The sequence below is a fragment of the Pseudoliparis swirei genome, chromosome 12 (assembly GCF_029220125.1).
Source record: "Pseudoliparis swirei isolate HS2019 ecotype Mariana Trench chromosome 12, NWPU_hadal_v1, whole genome shotgun sequence".
Taxonomy (NCBI): Eukaryota; Metazoa; Chordata; class Actinopteri; order Perciformes; family Liparidae; genus Pseudoliparis; species Pseudoliparis swirei.
Genome location: NC_079399.1, coordinates 4509471 through 4527854, shown reverse-complemented (window position 1 = coordinate 4527854; position 18384 = coordinate 4509471). Strand labels below are relative to the sequence as shown.

General features: G+C 43.7%; 2 protein-coding genes across 2 annotated transcripts in view; both read right to left on the bottom strand.

Moving 5' to 3' along the window:
* evlb (Enah/Vasp-like b) overlaps window positions 1-7046 on the bottom strand; it is a 63645-nt gene extending 56599 nt beyond the window's left edge. Inside the window, exon 1 of the mRNA XM_056428549.1 lies at window positions 6621-7046. Within this exon, the coding sequence (XP_056284524.1) occupies window positions 6621-6625 (5 nt within the window). The 5' untranslated portion in view covers window positions 6626-7046. The remainder of the gene's footprint in view (window positions 1-6620) is intronic.
* Window positions 7047-8802: 1756 nt separating this feature from the next.
* LOC130203070 (uncharacterized) overlaps window positions 8803-18384 on the bottom strand; it is an 11667-nt gene continuing 2085 nt past the window's right edge. Inside the window, exons 2-7 of the mRNA XM_056428960.1 lie at window positions 12689-12883; window positions 11497-11626; window positions 10195-10293; window positions 10063-10091; window positions 9853-9879; window positions 8803-9618 (exon numbers count right to left, since the gene is read on the bottom strand). Of these exons, the coding sequence (XP_056284935.1) occupies window positions 9287-9618; window positions 9853-9879; window positions 10063-10091; window positions 10195-10293; window positions 11497-11626; window positions 12689-12883 (812 nt within the window). The 3' untranslated portion in view covers window positions 8803-9286. The remainder of the gene's footprint in view (window positions 9619-9852; window positions 9880-10062; window positions 10092-10194; window positions 10294-11496; window positions 11627-12688; window positions 12884-18384) is intronic.

Here is an 18384-nt window from a genome sequence, read left to right as displayed (position 1 = left end):
GAAAGAAAAGTGTAAATAAAAAAGGACAACAAACATACTCCTCTGCCTCTCTGGTCTCCTCTAACTTCCATGTTTTCATCCATTCTTCTTCAAATCAGGAGGTCAGGTCACCTCTTTATATTGCCAAAGCCTTGATTCCAAATTGCACAACAGCCGTGGAAATGTAAGTTTTGCCAATTGAACAGCAGTGTGTTCTGTCTGAACACGAGGAGGTGAGGCATTGAACAGGGTTAGGGTTATAACAGCAGAGAACAGGGTTAGGGTTATAACAGCAGTGTGTTCTGTCTGGACACGAGGAGGTGAGGCATTGAACAGGGTTAGGGTTATAACAGCAGAGAACAGGGTTAGGGTTATAACAGCAGTGTGTTCTGTCTGGACACGAGGAGGTTTTGGCATTGATGAAGTGTGCAAAGTAGAGAGGATGGTGTTTAGTGTTTTGAAGAAAGTGTGGTTAACAATTGAAATCTGTGTCTAAAGCAGATACTTGTGCTTATAGTTTAGCGGAATTGGTTTAGGGAGTTGGCACATGAGTTACAGGTTGTGGTCATTGGGTTATAAGTTCCAGTTTTTGTGTGTAATCAATTGAGAAAAACTGTAAAATCCCTGTAAAGAACGAAAGATATTAAACGTGTAAAGAAACGAAAGATGAAGACCTGATGAAGACCTGATGAAGATCAGATGGATCTAGTTTTCTCTCTAGTTTGTGTGTCTGTGTGTTTGTGTGTGTCTATGTGTGTGTGTCTGTGTTTGTGTGTGAGTGTCTGTGTTTGTGTGTGTGAGTGTGATTGTGTGTGTCTATATGTGTGTGTGTGTGAGTGTCTGTGTTAGTGTGTGAGTGTCTGTGTTTGTGTGTGTGAGTGTGATTGTGTGTGTCTATGTGTGTGTGTGTCTGTGTGAGTGTCTGTGTTTGTGTGTGAGTGTCTGTGTGTGTGACTGTGTGAGTGTGTCTGTGTGTGTGTGTGTGTGTGTGTGTGTGTGTGTGTGTGTGGGAGAGACGAGAAGACAGACATGTTTAATGGAGCTTCCTGAGCCGTGCCCTTTGACCTTTGTCATGTCGTCTTCATCACTTCACTTCTTCACTTCTTCACTTCTTCACTTTATTTCATCTCATGGAAGTTTTTCCTGCACTTTTGCAACTATTTTCCATTTCAAGACATAAACAACATTTCAACTCTTCTTTTTCTCCCCCTTTTCTCTCTTGATTTGTTCCAATTTTTCAAATTGAGAGACGACAACAAATGAGAAATGAGCCCTCGAGCTTTAACGAGTTCACTGACTCTCGATAGGAGATGCTGGAGGGGCGTCCCTAAAACTGGGGCCTGAAAGAGAGGCGTGACTCGAGGAGGAGGCCAACGGGCCCTTGACGTCTCCTCGTCTCCTCGGTTAAGCTCCGCCTCCCGGGCCCGCGGGTCGTATTTCAGGCTGCGAAAAATAAATCTGCGTTTTAATTACGCCGCGCGCCGATAGGAGCTGGAGGAGGAGATCCAGGGGGTGGGGGAGGGGGGGGGATTCCCCCCACTCATTCACACAGATTTGATTACCCCTCTCTCTCTCTCTCTCTCTCTCAAACACACACACAAGCAGACGCGTGTGTGTGCATCAGCTTTACTTTACACAGGGTTCCCCAACGGAGACGGGACACGTGAAAAAAAACAAGATATGAGCACTTTAATGGCACTTACTTATAGTATTACTTATAGTATTACTTATAGTATTACTTGTGTTTTGTTGTTGTTTGGCTTTCTTGAAAACATATTACTTTCTTGATTCTTGTTTTTCTGAGTTTGTAGTCGTGGTTGATGCAACTATTGTAAGTCGCTTTGGACATTGAATGTTATGTATTGTAATGTAACGTAATGTAATGTAATGTTATATAATGTTATATAATGTAATGTAATGTAATGTGACCCCCCCCCCCCCCGACACCGGACCACATGCGACAACACAAACGACGAGAGACTATTTTACGTCACGGATTATAAATCGTTTTACGATGAATAGATTAAATCCTCCGACACTGACCCTTACCTTACCCTGGATTATTCTCAGTGGCCTTATCTGAATGCATCTCCTCCGGCCCGCAAGGCACGACCTTCTGGTTCTGCACAAAGTCCGTTTTTTAAATTTATTACTACAGTGTTCAAACCTCGATCTTATAAACACAAGCTGGTGCTTTGCATCGCCCCAACGTAACCAAATGAGTTCATCCAACTCAAACGGGATTGGTCAACGCTCCTCTCTCCGGACGGAAAAAAAGAAAAGACAAAATCGTGTCATGTTGCCTGAAGATTTTTCCTTTCCAGAGCGATTGGATATCATTTTATTTGTGGACTTATATACATTACATAGATGTTGATGCCGGATTTGACCAAAATGTTGCTGCGTTAAAATAAAGTTTACACTCGAGTACTTCCTGTTCATCTTGAAGATTGTTTTTCCAAGTTGCCGGCGTACAATTTGTATTTTAACAATAGATAACAATAAAGTAAACTTGTATCTATGTATTTATTTGTTTCATTTCGTTGTGTTTTGCATAACCAGCAGATTGAAACGGGCAAAAATGTTCATATAAAACATGAATATATTAATATATATATATATATATATTTGTATTAATTAATTTGGTTCCTGGCTTACCATATTTGGTTCCTCGTCCGTTTGTGATAAAAAAAATACATAAGTTACCATATTTGATTCCTCGTCCATTTGTGATCAAATATAAGTTACCATATTTGGTTCCTTGCCTGTTTGTAGTAAAATATAATAAGTTACCATATTTGGTTTATTCCCCGTTTGTGATCAAATATAAGTTACCATATTTGGTTCCTTGCCTGTTTGTCGTAAAATATAATAAGTTACCATATTTTGGTTTATTCCCCGTTTGTGATAAAATATAATAAGTTACCATATTTGGTTCCTTGCCTGTTTGTAGTAAAATATAATAAGTTACCATATTTGGTTTATTCCCCGTTTGTTGTAAAATAAAAGAAGTTACCATATTTGGTTCCTCGGCGAATAAAGGGTGAATGGTTAACGTGTTGGCAGAAGGGCCTTTTTATTTATTTTTTACACATCCAGCAGATTAACAGCAAATTCATAATTTACTGAGAGTTACGTAAGTGACCGCCTGATGAATGCGAGTCTTGTATTAACTCCCATATGTTATTCACTCTGCTTTCATCTGTCACATAGACACAGTCACTTGATCCATTACTCAGGTAAACATATTCACGGTGGTGATTTATGAAGCGCCGTGACATCTCCGGAAAGGAAACGTAAAAAAAGAAAAGAGAAAGCACACCTGTGCGCCTCCAAAGCAGCTGTGCAGCGCGAGAGAAACCCGACCCTCCTGATAGTCATGAGTCTCCCGTACAGCTGGAGGGCATTAAAGGCAACGCCATAAACCTCGCTATGTGGATTCATGTCTGGGCACCAGATGCACGACACGATGAGTTCACAGAGTCCTTTGACGCGTGTTCCTCCGAGAAAAAACACGCATTTAAGCGCGAGAAGAATCGATGCGTTCACGTTCACCACGAGACGGTTGCCCCTCCACGTGGTCGCTCCCGTCCGCCATTAATTCAGCATGTTATTAATGTCGGTTTTCATTTGGGTCAGACCGCCGAGCGCTGCTATCGGCGGGCGGCGGCGGTGATGCACGGATCGATTGGAGCCCACGCTGCGCTGTCAGAGAATCATGAAACACTTTGAACCACGCAAATGGTTGGTGGCGGTGGTGGGAGGGCCGCCGCGGGGGGGGGGGGCGGGGCCACTTTACCATCACGTCACGGGTCAACGGACAAGGCCGCCATCTGTCCGCAGCTGGGCGAGGCTTCCTCTTTAGCCACTTAGCCACAGCGGTGACCTAGATGTGCATTTATCTACTTTCATGTATTGTTGATTCTGGCGCCCCCTGTGGACAAAAGTGGTATTGTTGCCGAGCGCCGGAATCAAACCTCCTCTTAAATTGAAAGTCGTCATCAATTAGACATTTACAGATGTCTTTCAGATAATTGACATTGCATGTGCAGATTTTTAGATGATGCTCATTTTATACATATTTACATAAAGATCTTTCCTTTCCAACTGCAGGTCAAAGGTCAAAGCCAGATCCGGGTCCGCTAGTTGCCGCTGATGACGAGCCTTAAGAATAACTATATAGAAATAGCCAATCTTCTGGCTGATTGGTCTATAGAGGGATCAGTGTTCATTTATTTCAGGTCGGAGTTCCTAAACAGTAACTGTAATATAAGTTGATTGTGAATTACCTGTATATGTGTAATAAAAGTGCATTGAGTTAGTTTTATAGGGTGGTAATACAAAAAGTTAATGAATGAAATTAACATTTGATTCACCTCCAACCTTCTCCACAGAGATAAATTAAACTGTTACGTCTGATTTTGACGAATAGAGAAACAGACTGAAGCCGACGGTGTCGAGCTTTTTGACTTCCTCTGTAATTGAAAAAAAGGAAAAGCGATAAAGGATTAGACGTGTTTATGAAGCGAGGAGCTTTCTCTCCATTTGATGTGTGATGATGTATAAACGAGAGGAGGTTCATTTTTTGATTAAATAATGAAGGAAACTATTCAGACGAGACTTTCTATGATGTGCTGATATTAAATATAAAGCCCGGGAATGACATGTGACCTTTAAAAAAAAAACACATCAAATAGGGCAAACATAGTTATTGCATATAACAATATATATCACAATATAGCATGTTTATATATAGCATAATTAAATAAATAGTATAAATGAAATAACCACATGGTTATGGGAATGACATGTGACCTTTAAAAAAAATTAAAATAAGGCAAAAATTGTTATTGCATATAACAATATATATCACAATATAGCATGTTTATACATAGCATAATAAAATAAATAGTATATATGAAATAACCACATGGTTTTTATATATATTTTTGTATTTTAAATACCCCCCAAATTAAAAGTTCTGAGTATTTTCTCAGTAAAAAATAATCAAATTTTCTGATAAATTTGAGTTAGCATGTGGTTGTTATTGTTAATAATATAATACACGTCCCGATATTTGATTTGATGACGATTACATCGTGATGAACGATCGCTCGGCTCTTAAACTTATAGTTCCTGCCATCTGCCTCTCTGACCTTCAGCCGTGCACGTTTGAACTGCAGCTCACAGCCAATCAATGGTCATTAGATCACAGCACTAAACAGCTACTTGTGTCCTACTATTGTGGCACACACACACACACACACACACACACGCGTGTCCAGCTAAACTGTTGGACCAAACACGTCAAACAAAACCTCCACTGCTGAAATAAAACGTGTCAATATTCAATATATAGGTCAAAGTGGAAATGACAAAATCAAGGACACTAATGTCAGAGTGCTGGTGTCACTGCTTTGAAAATTGCATTCTTTATTTACTTTTAGTAAATAAAGAATGCACACGGCCGCTGTTCTTACAAACTGTGCTTTCCAATATCTACGATATTATTGAGTATGCGAGAATAAGATTATAAGTACCCCACATAGTATCATGGTATGTCAAATCCAGTGACATGTCACATCCTTTAAAACAGTGGAACAAGTCATCTGTTTACCTCCCTCCATACGTGGGGATGGAGAGCCTTGCTCAAAGGCACATGTCAGGCCACAGAGAGAAAGGCCTCGAGGGTTTGAGGGGGAGCTTGTCAGAAGAGACGTGAACCCGCCGTGTCGACGACATCCCACTCTGACCTTGGGACAGACTCATTCACAGACTTCAAAGCCAACAGCCATTCGTGTCAGCTTTGGGTTCCTCCTGTTCACGATGAACCTGAGCCAACTGCTGCCACACACACACACACACACACACACACACACACACACACACACACACACACACACACACACACACACACACACACACACACAACCGTGCAGCAGCAGGCTTGCTGACAGCTGATTGGCTGCCCTGGCTGGGCCCTGCCAGTAATGCGTCATCTGATTGGCTCCTTACAGTCAGTCAGTAAAAACCATGTGCTTTGCATCCCCCTCGAGACATCTGTGTCTGGATGCGCGTACAGCGAATACTCTCATCTGATTGGTTCCCAGCTGGGAAGGTGTGTGCGTGTGTCTGTGTGTGTGTGGGATTCATCGGTGAGCGTGCACACATGTATACTGTATAGTCCGCTTAAAAAAATAAATAGATGAAACACACGTGGTCGCTTATTTGCACATCAAACGCACCGCATTAAGGCTGCACGGCCTTGCACGTGTAGTCTGGTTTCCATGACAACGCCTCTTTTCTCTCTCTCTCTCTCTCTCTCTCTCTCTCTCTCTCTCTCTCTCCCGCAGACACGTCACGAAGCGAGCTGGAGTCAAGAGGACCGGGAGCCGTTGTCACACCCGGTTCTGCGGGACTCTTAAAGGTGCAGCTTGCGGTCGGCCGACAGGTGACCCGCCCGTCAATAAAGGCGCGTGGCGCACCTTTTGTGTTACATCCGCGGGCCGATAAAAATAAAAAAAACACGGTGCACGTGTTGTGTCTTATCCCGCCAGACGCTTTGATGTCCCATAATAACGCGCAATAGAATCGCAGCGGTCTGCGCTTTAATGTGCACAAACAGCGTGCTTCGTGCTTACCTCATCGTGCCCTCCGCTCCGGCAGAGTGAGATGAACGAGGTGTTTCTGTGTGGTCAGTGCTTCGTCCTTTGAGTTCCAGTAAAAAAAATTAAAAATGTAAAATAACATAAAAACCTCTGGATGTTTTAATCAAAACCTCGATGCGGCGCGCAGCCGGCCGGTGTGCAGATGTGGAAGGGTGGGGTGGGGGTGGGGGTGAGGGGGGACAGGGTGTGGAGAATGCTACACGGATGCTCCACAGTTTTTTTTTTTCAGGTCTGTTCTTTTAAATGAAAAATTACCCCCAAAAAAATTCACACAAAAAAATAAAAATATTCTCCGGTGTCGTCGTGTCACGCGCCTCGGCGGTTCAACCGGTCGAGGCCATTTCAGAGGGAAGCGCGCCGCTGTCCGCGGGACGAGGAGCCGGGCGGAGAGGAGGCTGACGGCGGCTTCTGGGGTGCCATCTTTTCCTCCCTGCGACCACTGGGAGGCTGAGAGAGAGAGAGAGCCAGAGAGAGAGAGAGAGAGGGGGGAGCGAGAGAGAGAGAGAGCAGCGCGGTGGTTTTGCTGCACGGTGGCGCCCTCGGGCTGGTCGTGCAGCTACCGTGCAGGCAGGTGCGGAAAACAAACGCACGTCGTCGTGTCGTCATGAATGCTGTGTATGTGTGTGTGTGTGTGTGTGTGTGTGTGTGTGTGTGTGTGTGTGTGTGTGTGTGAGAGAGAGAGAGTTTGTGTGTGTGTACAATGCTTTTGATTCCACTGCAAAACAATTAAGAGCTTCACAGGAATATTAGTGATATGATTAAAATGCCACAAATACTTTAAGCCTTTAAGACCCTGCAGAGATATTGTATTGTTTGTGTGTGTATAGTGTGTGTGTGTGTGTGTGTGTGTGTGTGTGTGTGTGTATGTGTGTGTGTGTGCTATTTCCTTTCATCTGCTTTCTTTTCATTTCATGATTTCATGACACTGAAATATATGAAAGCTGTTAAAGAACTTCGAGCCGTTTCAAATGAACCTTTTTTCTTTAAATAGTTCCTCCATTAAAATATGATAAATATTGCACAACATGGGTTTAGGGGTGAACTGTTCCTTTAAGGTGTACGACATGAGTTTACAGTATGTCATGTGTAAAATAAACAGAATGTGATACTGTATACAAAAGGACGGAGAGAGAGAGACACACACACACACACACACACACACACACACACCTGTCGACAAGGTGCACCTAACATCTGTCTGTCTGCAGCGGCAGCTGCTGCCTCCTCGTGGAGGACAGACTGGCATTTTTTTTATGGAACAAAATATATTTAAATGTATTTTCTCCTCCTCTAGTTTTTCATAATAACTGCAGCTGTTAAATATCCCACAGCCGTGACAGCACCCTTCTTATAGCAACGCGTTACGTTCAATCCCGCTGCAGTACCGCGGTCTCACCAGCAGAGGGCCTCATAACCCCTGAAGAGCACAGGAGTTTCTGCGCTGTGGTTTTGGTGAAGACTTTTAGGAGGTACTGGCCACATGTTGGTTTAGTGGTCATGAAACCACCTCGTTTGTGTTGTGAACTCACTTTTATTTAAATGGTGCAACTTTAATATCCTCTTTTTATTCCTCTGGTGACCCTGTTGAGGGCTTTATCTCCACAGGGGGGCGCTGTGGCGGGGCACACTCACACAACCTCAGGAAAGGTCAGTGATAGATGTCCTTTCACTTAGTTGTTTGTATTTATAGTTGTTTATTGCATATGTGCATGTAAGTAAAGAGATAATAAGACATTCTAAACTATTTTTTAATATTTTGTAGGAGAGGTTAGAAGCCAAAAAATGGCCCAAGAATACCTCAGATATACCTGTTGGATTAGATTATCAACAATCAGACTTGAAAAGGGGATAAAGGATAAAAAAGATAAAATACAAAAGTGTGTAATTCAACAAGGTTGAACAACAAAGCTTGAAAGTGTACAAATTATATCGAAATTTAAGTTTGCAATGAAATAAAATGTTAATTTTGGCCCTTTTCAGATGTTTTTGAATAACAGACATGTAGATGTTGGGGAATCAAAAGATTCTTCTTCTTCTTCTTTTTTGGTCATCTTCTTCTTCTTCTTCTTTTCCTGCTCATGAAAAATTGTTGAAAGTGCAACACACACACACAGACACACACACACACACACTAAAACAAGGACAAGTCAACCCCTTAGTCATCATATTTTTTTAATTGTTCTTCCTGTTTTCGTTACGCTTTAACTGGACCGAACCGTCTACAAACATCACATCACGCTCACACACATCAAACACGGCCGATGCTCCAAAGACGACGACACACCTTCACACACACGGAGGGAGAGAGAGAGAGAGCTACAGGAAACAGTCAGAGGGAACTATACACAGGTACTATAGCACAATGTGAGAAATGGATCTATGACTAACGAGGAATCAGAAGATGAAGACGAGCATTTCATCTTTCATGCTGTACTACCCTTAAAATAAATAATCATGCCTTAAAACCCTGTCCACAGTTCTCGTGACAGTTTAAAATGCTCATTTTACACTTAAACAAAGCGACACAGTCAGGATGATAACAGAGGGAACATTGGAGGATTCTTTTGTGGTTGATTGAGGCTTTTAGCATTTTTTTATTAGGTCAGTAAACTTAATAATTTTGCAGATTTTTCTGGGCCTCAGTAACAAATCTGAAAGTACTGGCTGGGCGCCTTCAGGAGGCTCTTGTATCCGTGTGTGTGTGTGTGTGTGTGTGTGTCGTGCGCTGAGCTCCGGCTGGTGGTGGTTTTCTGCAGGTTCAAGGTGAAGGACGGGGTCGTCGTCGTCGTCTTCTTCTTCGCCTCCGGCTTGCCGCCGCCCTTCCCCTGGGGACGGTTGGGCGCGCCCGCGGGCCGCCCGCCCCCGCCGCCGCCGCCATTCGCCGGCACCACCGACCCCCCCGCCTCGGATCTGGCGGCCTCAGAAGACCCAGTCTTTCTTGAGAGGGGGCTCAGGTAGATCTGCATGGTCACTAAGTGAAGTGGGGAAGTGAGGCGAGGAGGGTGCGTGAAAAAAAGACACATTTTGGGTGTGGGAGGAGGAAGAGGAGGAGGAGAGGGTTAGAACGGAGGTCAATAGGTCAGGCAAGGGCGAGGGAAGGCACACACACGCGTCATGGTGAGATGTGAGACACACAAAATAAACACAAGATAAAACGAGCGTTCATCAAACGGCCCTCCGCTCCGCCGCTCAGGATCAAGCCTACCTTTGCAGTGCATCACCTGTCGCGTCTCTGCGGAGAAACGACACAGAAACGACGACTCGTCAGTCTTCTGCTCAATCGCTGAGTCATTGTTTAAAAAAAAAATAGAGGATTTTCTTTCATATTCTTGTTATGAACCGAACGCTGCGAGAAACAGCCGGGGGGGAAAAAACGACAACATCAGGGAAAAAGGCGAGAAGACGACTAACTCACCGACACCAGCTGGAGCCTCCCTGGCCTTACTGAGAGAGAGAGAGAGAGAGAGAGAGAGAGAGAGAGAGGTAAGTGTATGTGGACACAACAAAGTGTTGTTGTTGTTTTCAGAGCGTGCGTTTGTCCTCTCACCTCTCCGCAGGCTTCCTGCAGGTGGAGGCGGCAGAGGGAGGTCTCTGGGGGGTCTTACATGGGCTGTCCTTCACACTGCCTGGTGGGCTCATCACACCACTGGAGGGGAAAGACATGCAAGCACTGTGAGGTCGCTGTGAGGTCACTGTGAGGTCACTTTGAGGTCACTGTGAGGTCGCTGTGAGGTCACTGTGAGGTCGCTGTGAGGTCACTGTGAGGTCGCTGTGAGGTCACTGTGAGGTCGCTGTGAGGTCGCTGTGAGGTCACTGTGAGGTCACTGTGAGGTCGCTGTGAGGTCGCTGTGAGGTCACTGTGAGGTCGCTGTGAGGTCGCTGTGAGGTCACTGTGAGGTCGCTGTGAGGTCACTTTGAGGTCACTGTGAGATCGCTGTGAGGTCGCTGTGAGGTCGCTGTGAGGTCGCTGTGAGGTCACTGGGATTCAGGGAGGTTTTTTTTACATATTACTGTACATTTTTACAGTAAAATTACAATTCAGAGACAACAGCCAATCAAATGAAGACATTCAGATGTGAGGTTTGAAGGTTTCCTGAAGGTCACAGGATGGTTGATGGGGATAAAAAAAGGTGGTTCACTCTGCATTTTATTCATATTTTAATTAGAATTCTCACATTTTCAGATTTGAAAATGCATGTACAGTCAAAAAAAATTAAGAAGACAGTTGCAGACACTAATGGATCTGACGTTAGCCTCTGTCACATGATCCAAGAAAGAGATGTTCAGCAGAGCTTCCTGCACCGGGATGTCATTTAAAAAATAAAATCTTCATTATTATTTAAAATAAAGTGCTTTTTAAACAAAGCCTTCGGTTCCCGGTTCTGAATATGTTTTACTTTAAAGACACAAAGTGGACACTGAGAGATGAGCGGGGAAAGAAATCCACCGCCGCAATGACTGTGACGATGATGATGACGATGACGACGACGATGACGATGATGATGATGATGATGCTTCTCACTTCCTACTGAACCGACAGCCCTAATTGAAGGAGAGATTTACCTCTCTGTGCAATTATATCAGCATCCTCCAGATTTCGGCCGCAGAGAGAACCGACCTCATCATCATCGTGCCCCCCCCCCCCTAATATCTCACGGCAGCAGCATCCCAAAGAAGAGGGGGGGGGCTGCCAGCTTTGAACGGAAACGGCGCCTGGGATAATAATTCACGGCGTGTTTCCTTGGACAATGGCGTCTGCTGATTGCTTTTGCACATTATAGATAATGTGAAGTGAAGCTCGCCACTGTGTGTGTGTGTGTGTGTGTGTGTGTGTGTGTGTGTGTGTTACCTGCGCGATGGTGTTGGACTGTAGTTCCGGGCGATGGGGCTGGAGCACAGCGTGGAGCTCTTCTTCAGGGAGGCGGCGCTGGAGGTCATCGTGGGCGGCCTGGAGGGCAGAGCGAGAGACAGGGGCCTGGCTGTGTGGACACACACACACACACACACACACACACACACACACACACGCACATTCGGTCACTTTTCATTTTACAAATGCCAAATATTCCTCAAGTTTCAGCTTCTCGCGCTGTTCTTTGTCTCATATCGGTGGGACATAATACATTTAATAAATAATAATAATATTATAATTATATTATTTATATTTAAATAATAGAGTAAATAAAAAAATTAGAAAATAAAAGGGTGAGTGTGGGTCAGCATTTATTTTTTACAAATATACAAATAATTTAAAAAAATAGCAGGACATAATACATTTAAGAATTTAAAGGAAATACAACATTTATAAAAATAAAAGGGTGATAAATGGCCTGACTGTATCTCTTTACTCTATAGAAAATGATTTCTCCCTGCTTTATTTATTTATAGTTTTGTTACGATGGTATTGTTTGTGTTTCTTTATTTGCATATGTGTTTATTTTTTCGTTTTTTTACTTTGCTTTATACAAAGTATCTGAAAATTTTAAATATGTGTATGTGAGATTCTGAACACTAATAAAATATAAATTAAAAATAAATAAAATAAATAAAAGGGTGACTGCGGGTCGGTGGTTAGCAGGCCCGTCAATCAGGGGGTTGGCGGTTCCCCGCCCTAGTCAATGTGTCCTTGAGCAAGACACTTAACCCTGAGTTGCTCCCTGTAGCTGTGTCTACGGTGTATGCATGTAACATGATATGAAAAGCATTCGCTAAATGTAATGTAATGTTATCTTAACACACACTGGATTTATTTGGTGTTTTGAAAAAAGCCATGTCACTGATTTCCTGACAATAACAATCAAATAATTGACGGATTATCATGAAATAACACCTGCTGATGAAAGGTAAACCTCTTAGCGACACATTTAGACATACAAATAATAACAACACTAAATAATTCATTATAAAAAACTCCGTTGTTATAATTTGACCAATACGCCGTAATAATGTTTACTTATTAATCCAGTATTGCCCAATCAGCTCGCTCCCAGTCAGAGTGCTGTTCAAACTGACGTGAGGATGACTCAGTGACCTTCACTGACCTCTGGAGCCCGATGGCCTCCGGCCCGTGGAGGCCGCCGCCGCCCGGCGCTCCTCGGAGACGCTGAGCCTCTTCAGGACGTCGGCCAGCGCCATCCTCAGCAGCTGGATCTCGTCTTCCTGCATCTGCATCCTCTGCTCCAGGTACGTCAGCCGGTCGCCCACGTCCAGCCCGCTGGCCACCGAGCTGCAGCCGTCTGAGGATGGAGGGATGGAGGGATGGAGGGATGGAGGGATAGAGGGATAGAGGTTAGGACAGAGAGATGGATGGATGAAAGGATAGATAGATAGATAGGTGGATGAATGATAGATGGATGGATAGATAAATAGATGGATAGATAGATAGATAGATAGATGATGGAGGGATGGGTGGGTGGATAGATAGATAGACAGATGGATGATGGATGATGGATGGATGGATGGATGGGTGGGTGGGTGGGTGGATAGATAGATGGATAGATGTAAGGATGGATAGATGGATAGATGTAAGGATGGATAGATGGATAGATAGATAGATGGATGGATGGATAGATTGAAGGATAGATAGATGGATAGATAGATAGATGGATGGATGGATAGATAGATGGATAGATAGATAGATGGATAGATAGATAGATGGATAGATAGATGGATAGATAGATGGATAGATAGATAGATAGATAGATGGATAGATAGATGGATGGATGGATAGATAGATAGATGGATAGATAGATGGATAGATAGATAGATGGATGGATGGATAGATAGATAGATGGATAGATAGATGGATAGATAGATGGATAGATAGATAGATAGATGGATAGATAGATTGATGGATAGATAGATGGAGGGATAGATAAAGAGATAGAGGGATATGACATGTTTATGCCAGTACATTTATGTTCTTCATTTTTCATTTCCTTTCTTGAACATTACATATCTGAAGATGTGATTGTAACAAAAGAAACCTGAGCCCCAAAACCAAAACTCTGTAGATATGTTTAAAATTGCAGAAATTCACGGAGCAAAAGACAAAAACTCCTCAAAAACTCACAGAGCGAAGTTAGCACAACAAAGTAAGACTTTGTGAACCGACTGAGGATCGATGAATACAACCACACACAAGCACATACACACACACACACACACACACACGCACACAGAGGAAGATGCCAAGGAAACAGTGATTATTGACACCGCACAGCTGTCTGTTGCATTTGAACAAAATGACTTCCACATCCACATGTTTTTTGTTGCCAACTCTTGATCCCCGAGCGTCGTCCGCACGCCGCGCTCCGTCGAGCGCGACCGCTCCTCTGAGGCTCGCCTCCTCTGGCACGGAGACGTAAACACAATCAACGACGCTCCATAAGCTCTTTAGCGGCCCCGCTCTGTGTGGTACGCATCCAGCTGGGCGGCGACTTCATCAAAGCACATCGAAGCTCATCGAAGCACGCGGCGCGTAAACAACGGAAAACACTTGAACGCCTCGTCGGTCCGTCGACGTCCTCCATCACGGGGACAAGAGGCGGATACCGTGAGAGAAGCTGGACACCGATGGACGGTCGGGGGGCCTCTGCCGGCCGGTTGGGCCCTCTTCCTCCTTTTCCTCCTCCTCTTCCCCCGCCACGCCGGACGTCTTCCTCCTCTTCCTCTCCTCTCCTCCTCCGGCTCCGGTCGGCTCTCCCTCCATCATGGTCCTGATCCTTGTCGCTTGATGAGCAGGACAACGTTTAAAGCTCTGTTGCTGCAGGGTGTGCGTCTATATAGAGGTGGTGGGGGGGGTCTGTGCATGTGTGTGTGTGTGTGTGTAGACTACAATGATAATCCCTCAGACTGAGCCTCTTTGACCCCGCCCCCCACACTTAAGCCCCATGTCCACTCGGAGAGATGGAGACAGCAGTGGTGAACCCGTGAGGCCGGATGGTGAACATCTCCTTCGTCTGAGAGTCACGGAGGTCACAGAGGTCACAGGGAACGAATTAAAATAACAAAACACGCTTTAGTTTCATAGTGAATGCAAAGGACTCCGCTATGAAGCTGTGTGTAGTAAGTCGAGTATGTGAAGATCGACTAAATTAGGATTTAAAAGCTATATTCGCATTTACCAGTCAACTGAATTTGTTGTAATAGAAAAAAAGTGCACGAAAAAGTAAGTATTGTATACGTGGTTAAAATGGATGTGTCGTGGCTGGTTTGCTCAATGGTTGAAATACTTATTTTAAAAGTATTTATTAAAAAGAAATTAATGGATGAACTGTTGAAATAGGTACCTTTAAAAATATATATCTTATTCAAATGACAGATTGTTCACCAAAGTAATGGATGAACACTTGTAAAAATAAAAAGATAAATGGTTGAACATATTTATTAAAGTATTAGTCGATAAATACTTTTTTCCTGGCAGCCACAGTTTAAGTTTCAAGTTTCAAGTTTCAAGTTACACAAAACTGGCAGTATAGCATTAAAAGAAAAAAAAACAGAATATAAATATAAAAACATATACAAGTATATAACAAAAAAAAAGAATAATAATATATATATATAAATAAAACATAAAATAGAAATAATAATGATAATATATATATATATAAAAACATAATAAAATAATATAATATATATAATATATATATATATATATAATACAATATATATATACAATATATATATATATATATATAATGTATAAATATATAATATATATATTATAAGAATATATATAATATCTGTAGTGTTAATGAGGGATTCATATCAACATCTGTCATTTATGTCATGAGAATGGGTCCTTGTCCTTCAGTAGACATGTGCCTGACTGTCTGTGTTGCATGTTACGGATAGTCTCAGAAGGGTCGAACGTTGTGATGGGTGGGTATTGCCTGGTGGACGCGTTCAGCCAGCCGGATATGGCGCGGGTGTTCTTTTTGGAACGGATAATGCTTGGCAAAAACATTTTTTTATTGTCTTTAAAATTGGGTTCAAGGGATTACAGTCAAAAAAATTTCTTTTTTTCTCAGATTATTCTATTCAAAATTTTTATAAATATCTTTTTATAAACAATAAAATAATTATGCCTTTTATTCTTATTTTTTCATAATCAATAAATCAAATAAAAAAAAAATTTTGCTAACTCACTTTAAAATTATTTATTCAAGTCAAAAAAATTGATTAACAGCAGTGAGTTGTTTTCAAGGATCAGGAAACCCTTGTTTATAGTTCAATATTTAATTTTTTTTAAATAATACTAGATTTTCGCTTTATACTTTAATATTTTCAAGGATAAGATAGAATTTTTTTAGAGAGTAAGCCATAATAAGCAAAGCAATAAATAGAAAAGCAATTTTTTCCAGAATGCACTACAGAAAATAAAATCATTCATGACAAATTTTGAAGTTTACAAATAACATATTTTTATTTTGCATTACAGAAAATATAGAACTTGGTCTGTACTCCCTCAACGATGTACTGTGCAGACCAGGTTCACCCTCTGTAGTGCCCTCCACCGCACTAAATGTACCCTCCGCCCCAGGCGGTGGCTACTCCTCGGGGGTGACACCACCTCGATGTCTGAGGATTGAATGCAACCTGTGGGGCCATCAGTGTTCTCGGTCGCCCGATGGTGGCGAGAGTGGTGTCACGTGCCGAATGTGAGGTCCCTCGAGGGGTGTGGAGACGACCCTTGTGAGGTGCGTGGGAACGTGCTGGAGCTCGGAGATGTCTACTGCAACCCGAGGAACTCCTCTCTGCTGGATCCTCTCGCCCTCCCTGTCGATCCTCAGTGCTCTCCTCCGTCTCCGTCGTGAGGACCAGGCTGTTCTTCTTTGACCTCCTGGACGAGGCTGTTCTCCTCTGGTGAGCTGTCCTGTGATGTTACCTCCTTCTGGTAGCCTCAACCGCTGTCGTCGTGATCAGCCCCAACATTGCTGTGTCAGGGCGCCCTGAGCAGGTGGCTGGAGGAGTGCAGAGCGGGCAGACAGGGTGTCCTGAGGGCACCCATGAGGGGCTGGCAGCATTGAGGTCAGGCGGGGCTGAAGTCATACCGCCCTGCCTCACCGTCCGAGAAGATCACCCACCAGCAGGCGTCACCTGAGTCTGGGCGCTCAGCTGTGGAAGGTCTGAGCTTCTGAGCTTGGTGACCAGCTTGGACACAGCAGTGTCCTTGAACAGGAGCTGACACACACAGTCAACATTCCCAACCACCCAGGTGGGGTGGCAGTTAATGGCCAAGGTGGGGTGGCAGGGTGTAAGGGCGTGCAAATTGTGGCGTTCAACATGTGCAAAATGAATGGGTCCAGCAATAAGAACCAAACGCAACCTCAAACAACCTCAAAATGACCTTACTGACAATCGAGGTTCAGAGTGGGGGTCAGTAATTCAGGTTTGTCGGGCAGGGGTGTTTGGTGACAGAACAGGGGTGGACAAACACAGGCTCTCAGGAGGGACACCCTGGAACATCTCAGGAGAAAGAGGTTGAAGATGTCTGCTGTGAAGACCTGCCAGAAGGTCTGCACATGGCGCCTGCCGGATGCCTTCCGGCCCCGATGTCGGATGTCCGCCCGCCAGGCTCTGCGCTGAAGCCTCTCTCAGATGGCTGGTCTCTCTGGCGGCGCTGCCGCTGCCGGGGCGGCGGCGCTGCCCGTCGGGCCGAAGAAAGACAATGAGCTAAAGAATGTGGGGAGCTTAGAGGGAGTTCTCTTCACGCTGGTTCTCCTCTCTGATCCTGTCTCTGTCTGCCCCTTCCACACACACACCACCACTCCATGGCCTTGAGCTCTTGCCTTCACTTGTTCCTGAACCCGCTGGCAGAGCCGTCTTATCACGGAGGTCGGAAGGGCTCTTTTGTACGCGCATCTTATTCCCGCAATTAGTGCGTAGTTACGCATACGCAGCCGCGCAGCGTATCCATATTATCCATTTATTTCTCGGTTGGATAATGATAAACTTGAAACACTAATGGTAGGAACATGAACCCGGTGACTGGTGACTGAGGACGCCACTGAGCACTGACGTTGTTGTGTTGACGCGACTCCTGACATATCCCCAGTCATCGCTTAAAAACAGTCTCCATAATAGACATTGGTCCGACCAGCGTTGCACTTCCTTCACAGCGATTGGTTGCTGCTTAAGCCTCTGCCTGTTTAACCACAGGTGTAATCAATAACATTCATTAGGGCCCTGGCAGTGTGGCTGTGACGTAATCAGTTGAATCCACGACACCTGTGTTCACCCTGCTCTGAAAAAACAGGAATGATTGAAACGATTGAGGTCCAAGTTGTATGACAGCCTAAAGGTGCCGGATCTGGCGCCCCCCGGTGGTGAGTTGTCAGACTGCAAGGAGAATGAACGGTGGCCAACAGGGCTTGTTTTGTCCGTTCCGGGTTCCCGTAGAAAACATGGCGGTCGACATAAACAACTCATTCTAAAGGTAACGAAAACACGGATTATACACTAAATGTGATATTCCATTTCAGTCAACCAGAGACCCCTAAATGCTCGACGCCGTCCCTTTAAGTAACCGACGTAAACATTAAAAGGTCAACCTTAAAAACGTTTTAACATCTAATTGTATATAATATATATATATATACAAATACAATATATATAAATAAAAATAGAATATTGTGATAAAGTTCTTTATTTTCTGTTTATTTATTTAAAAAAAAAAAAATGGTATTACATTCATTCTGACTTCATCAACCAAGAAGATGCCTTTATTTCTTTA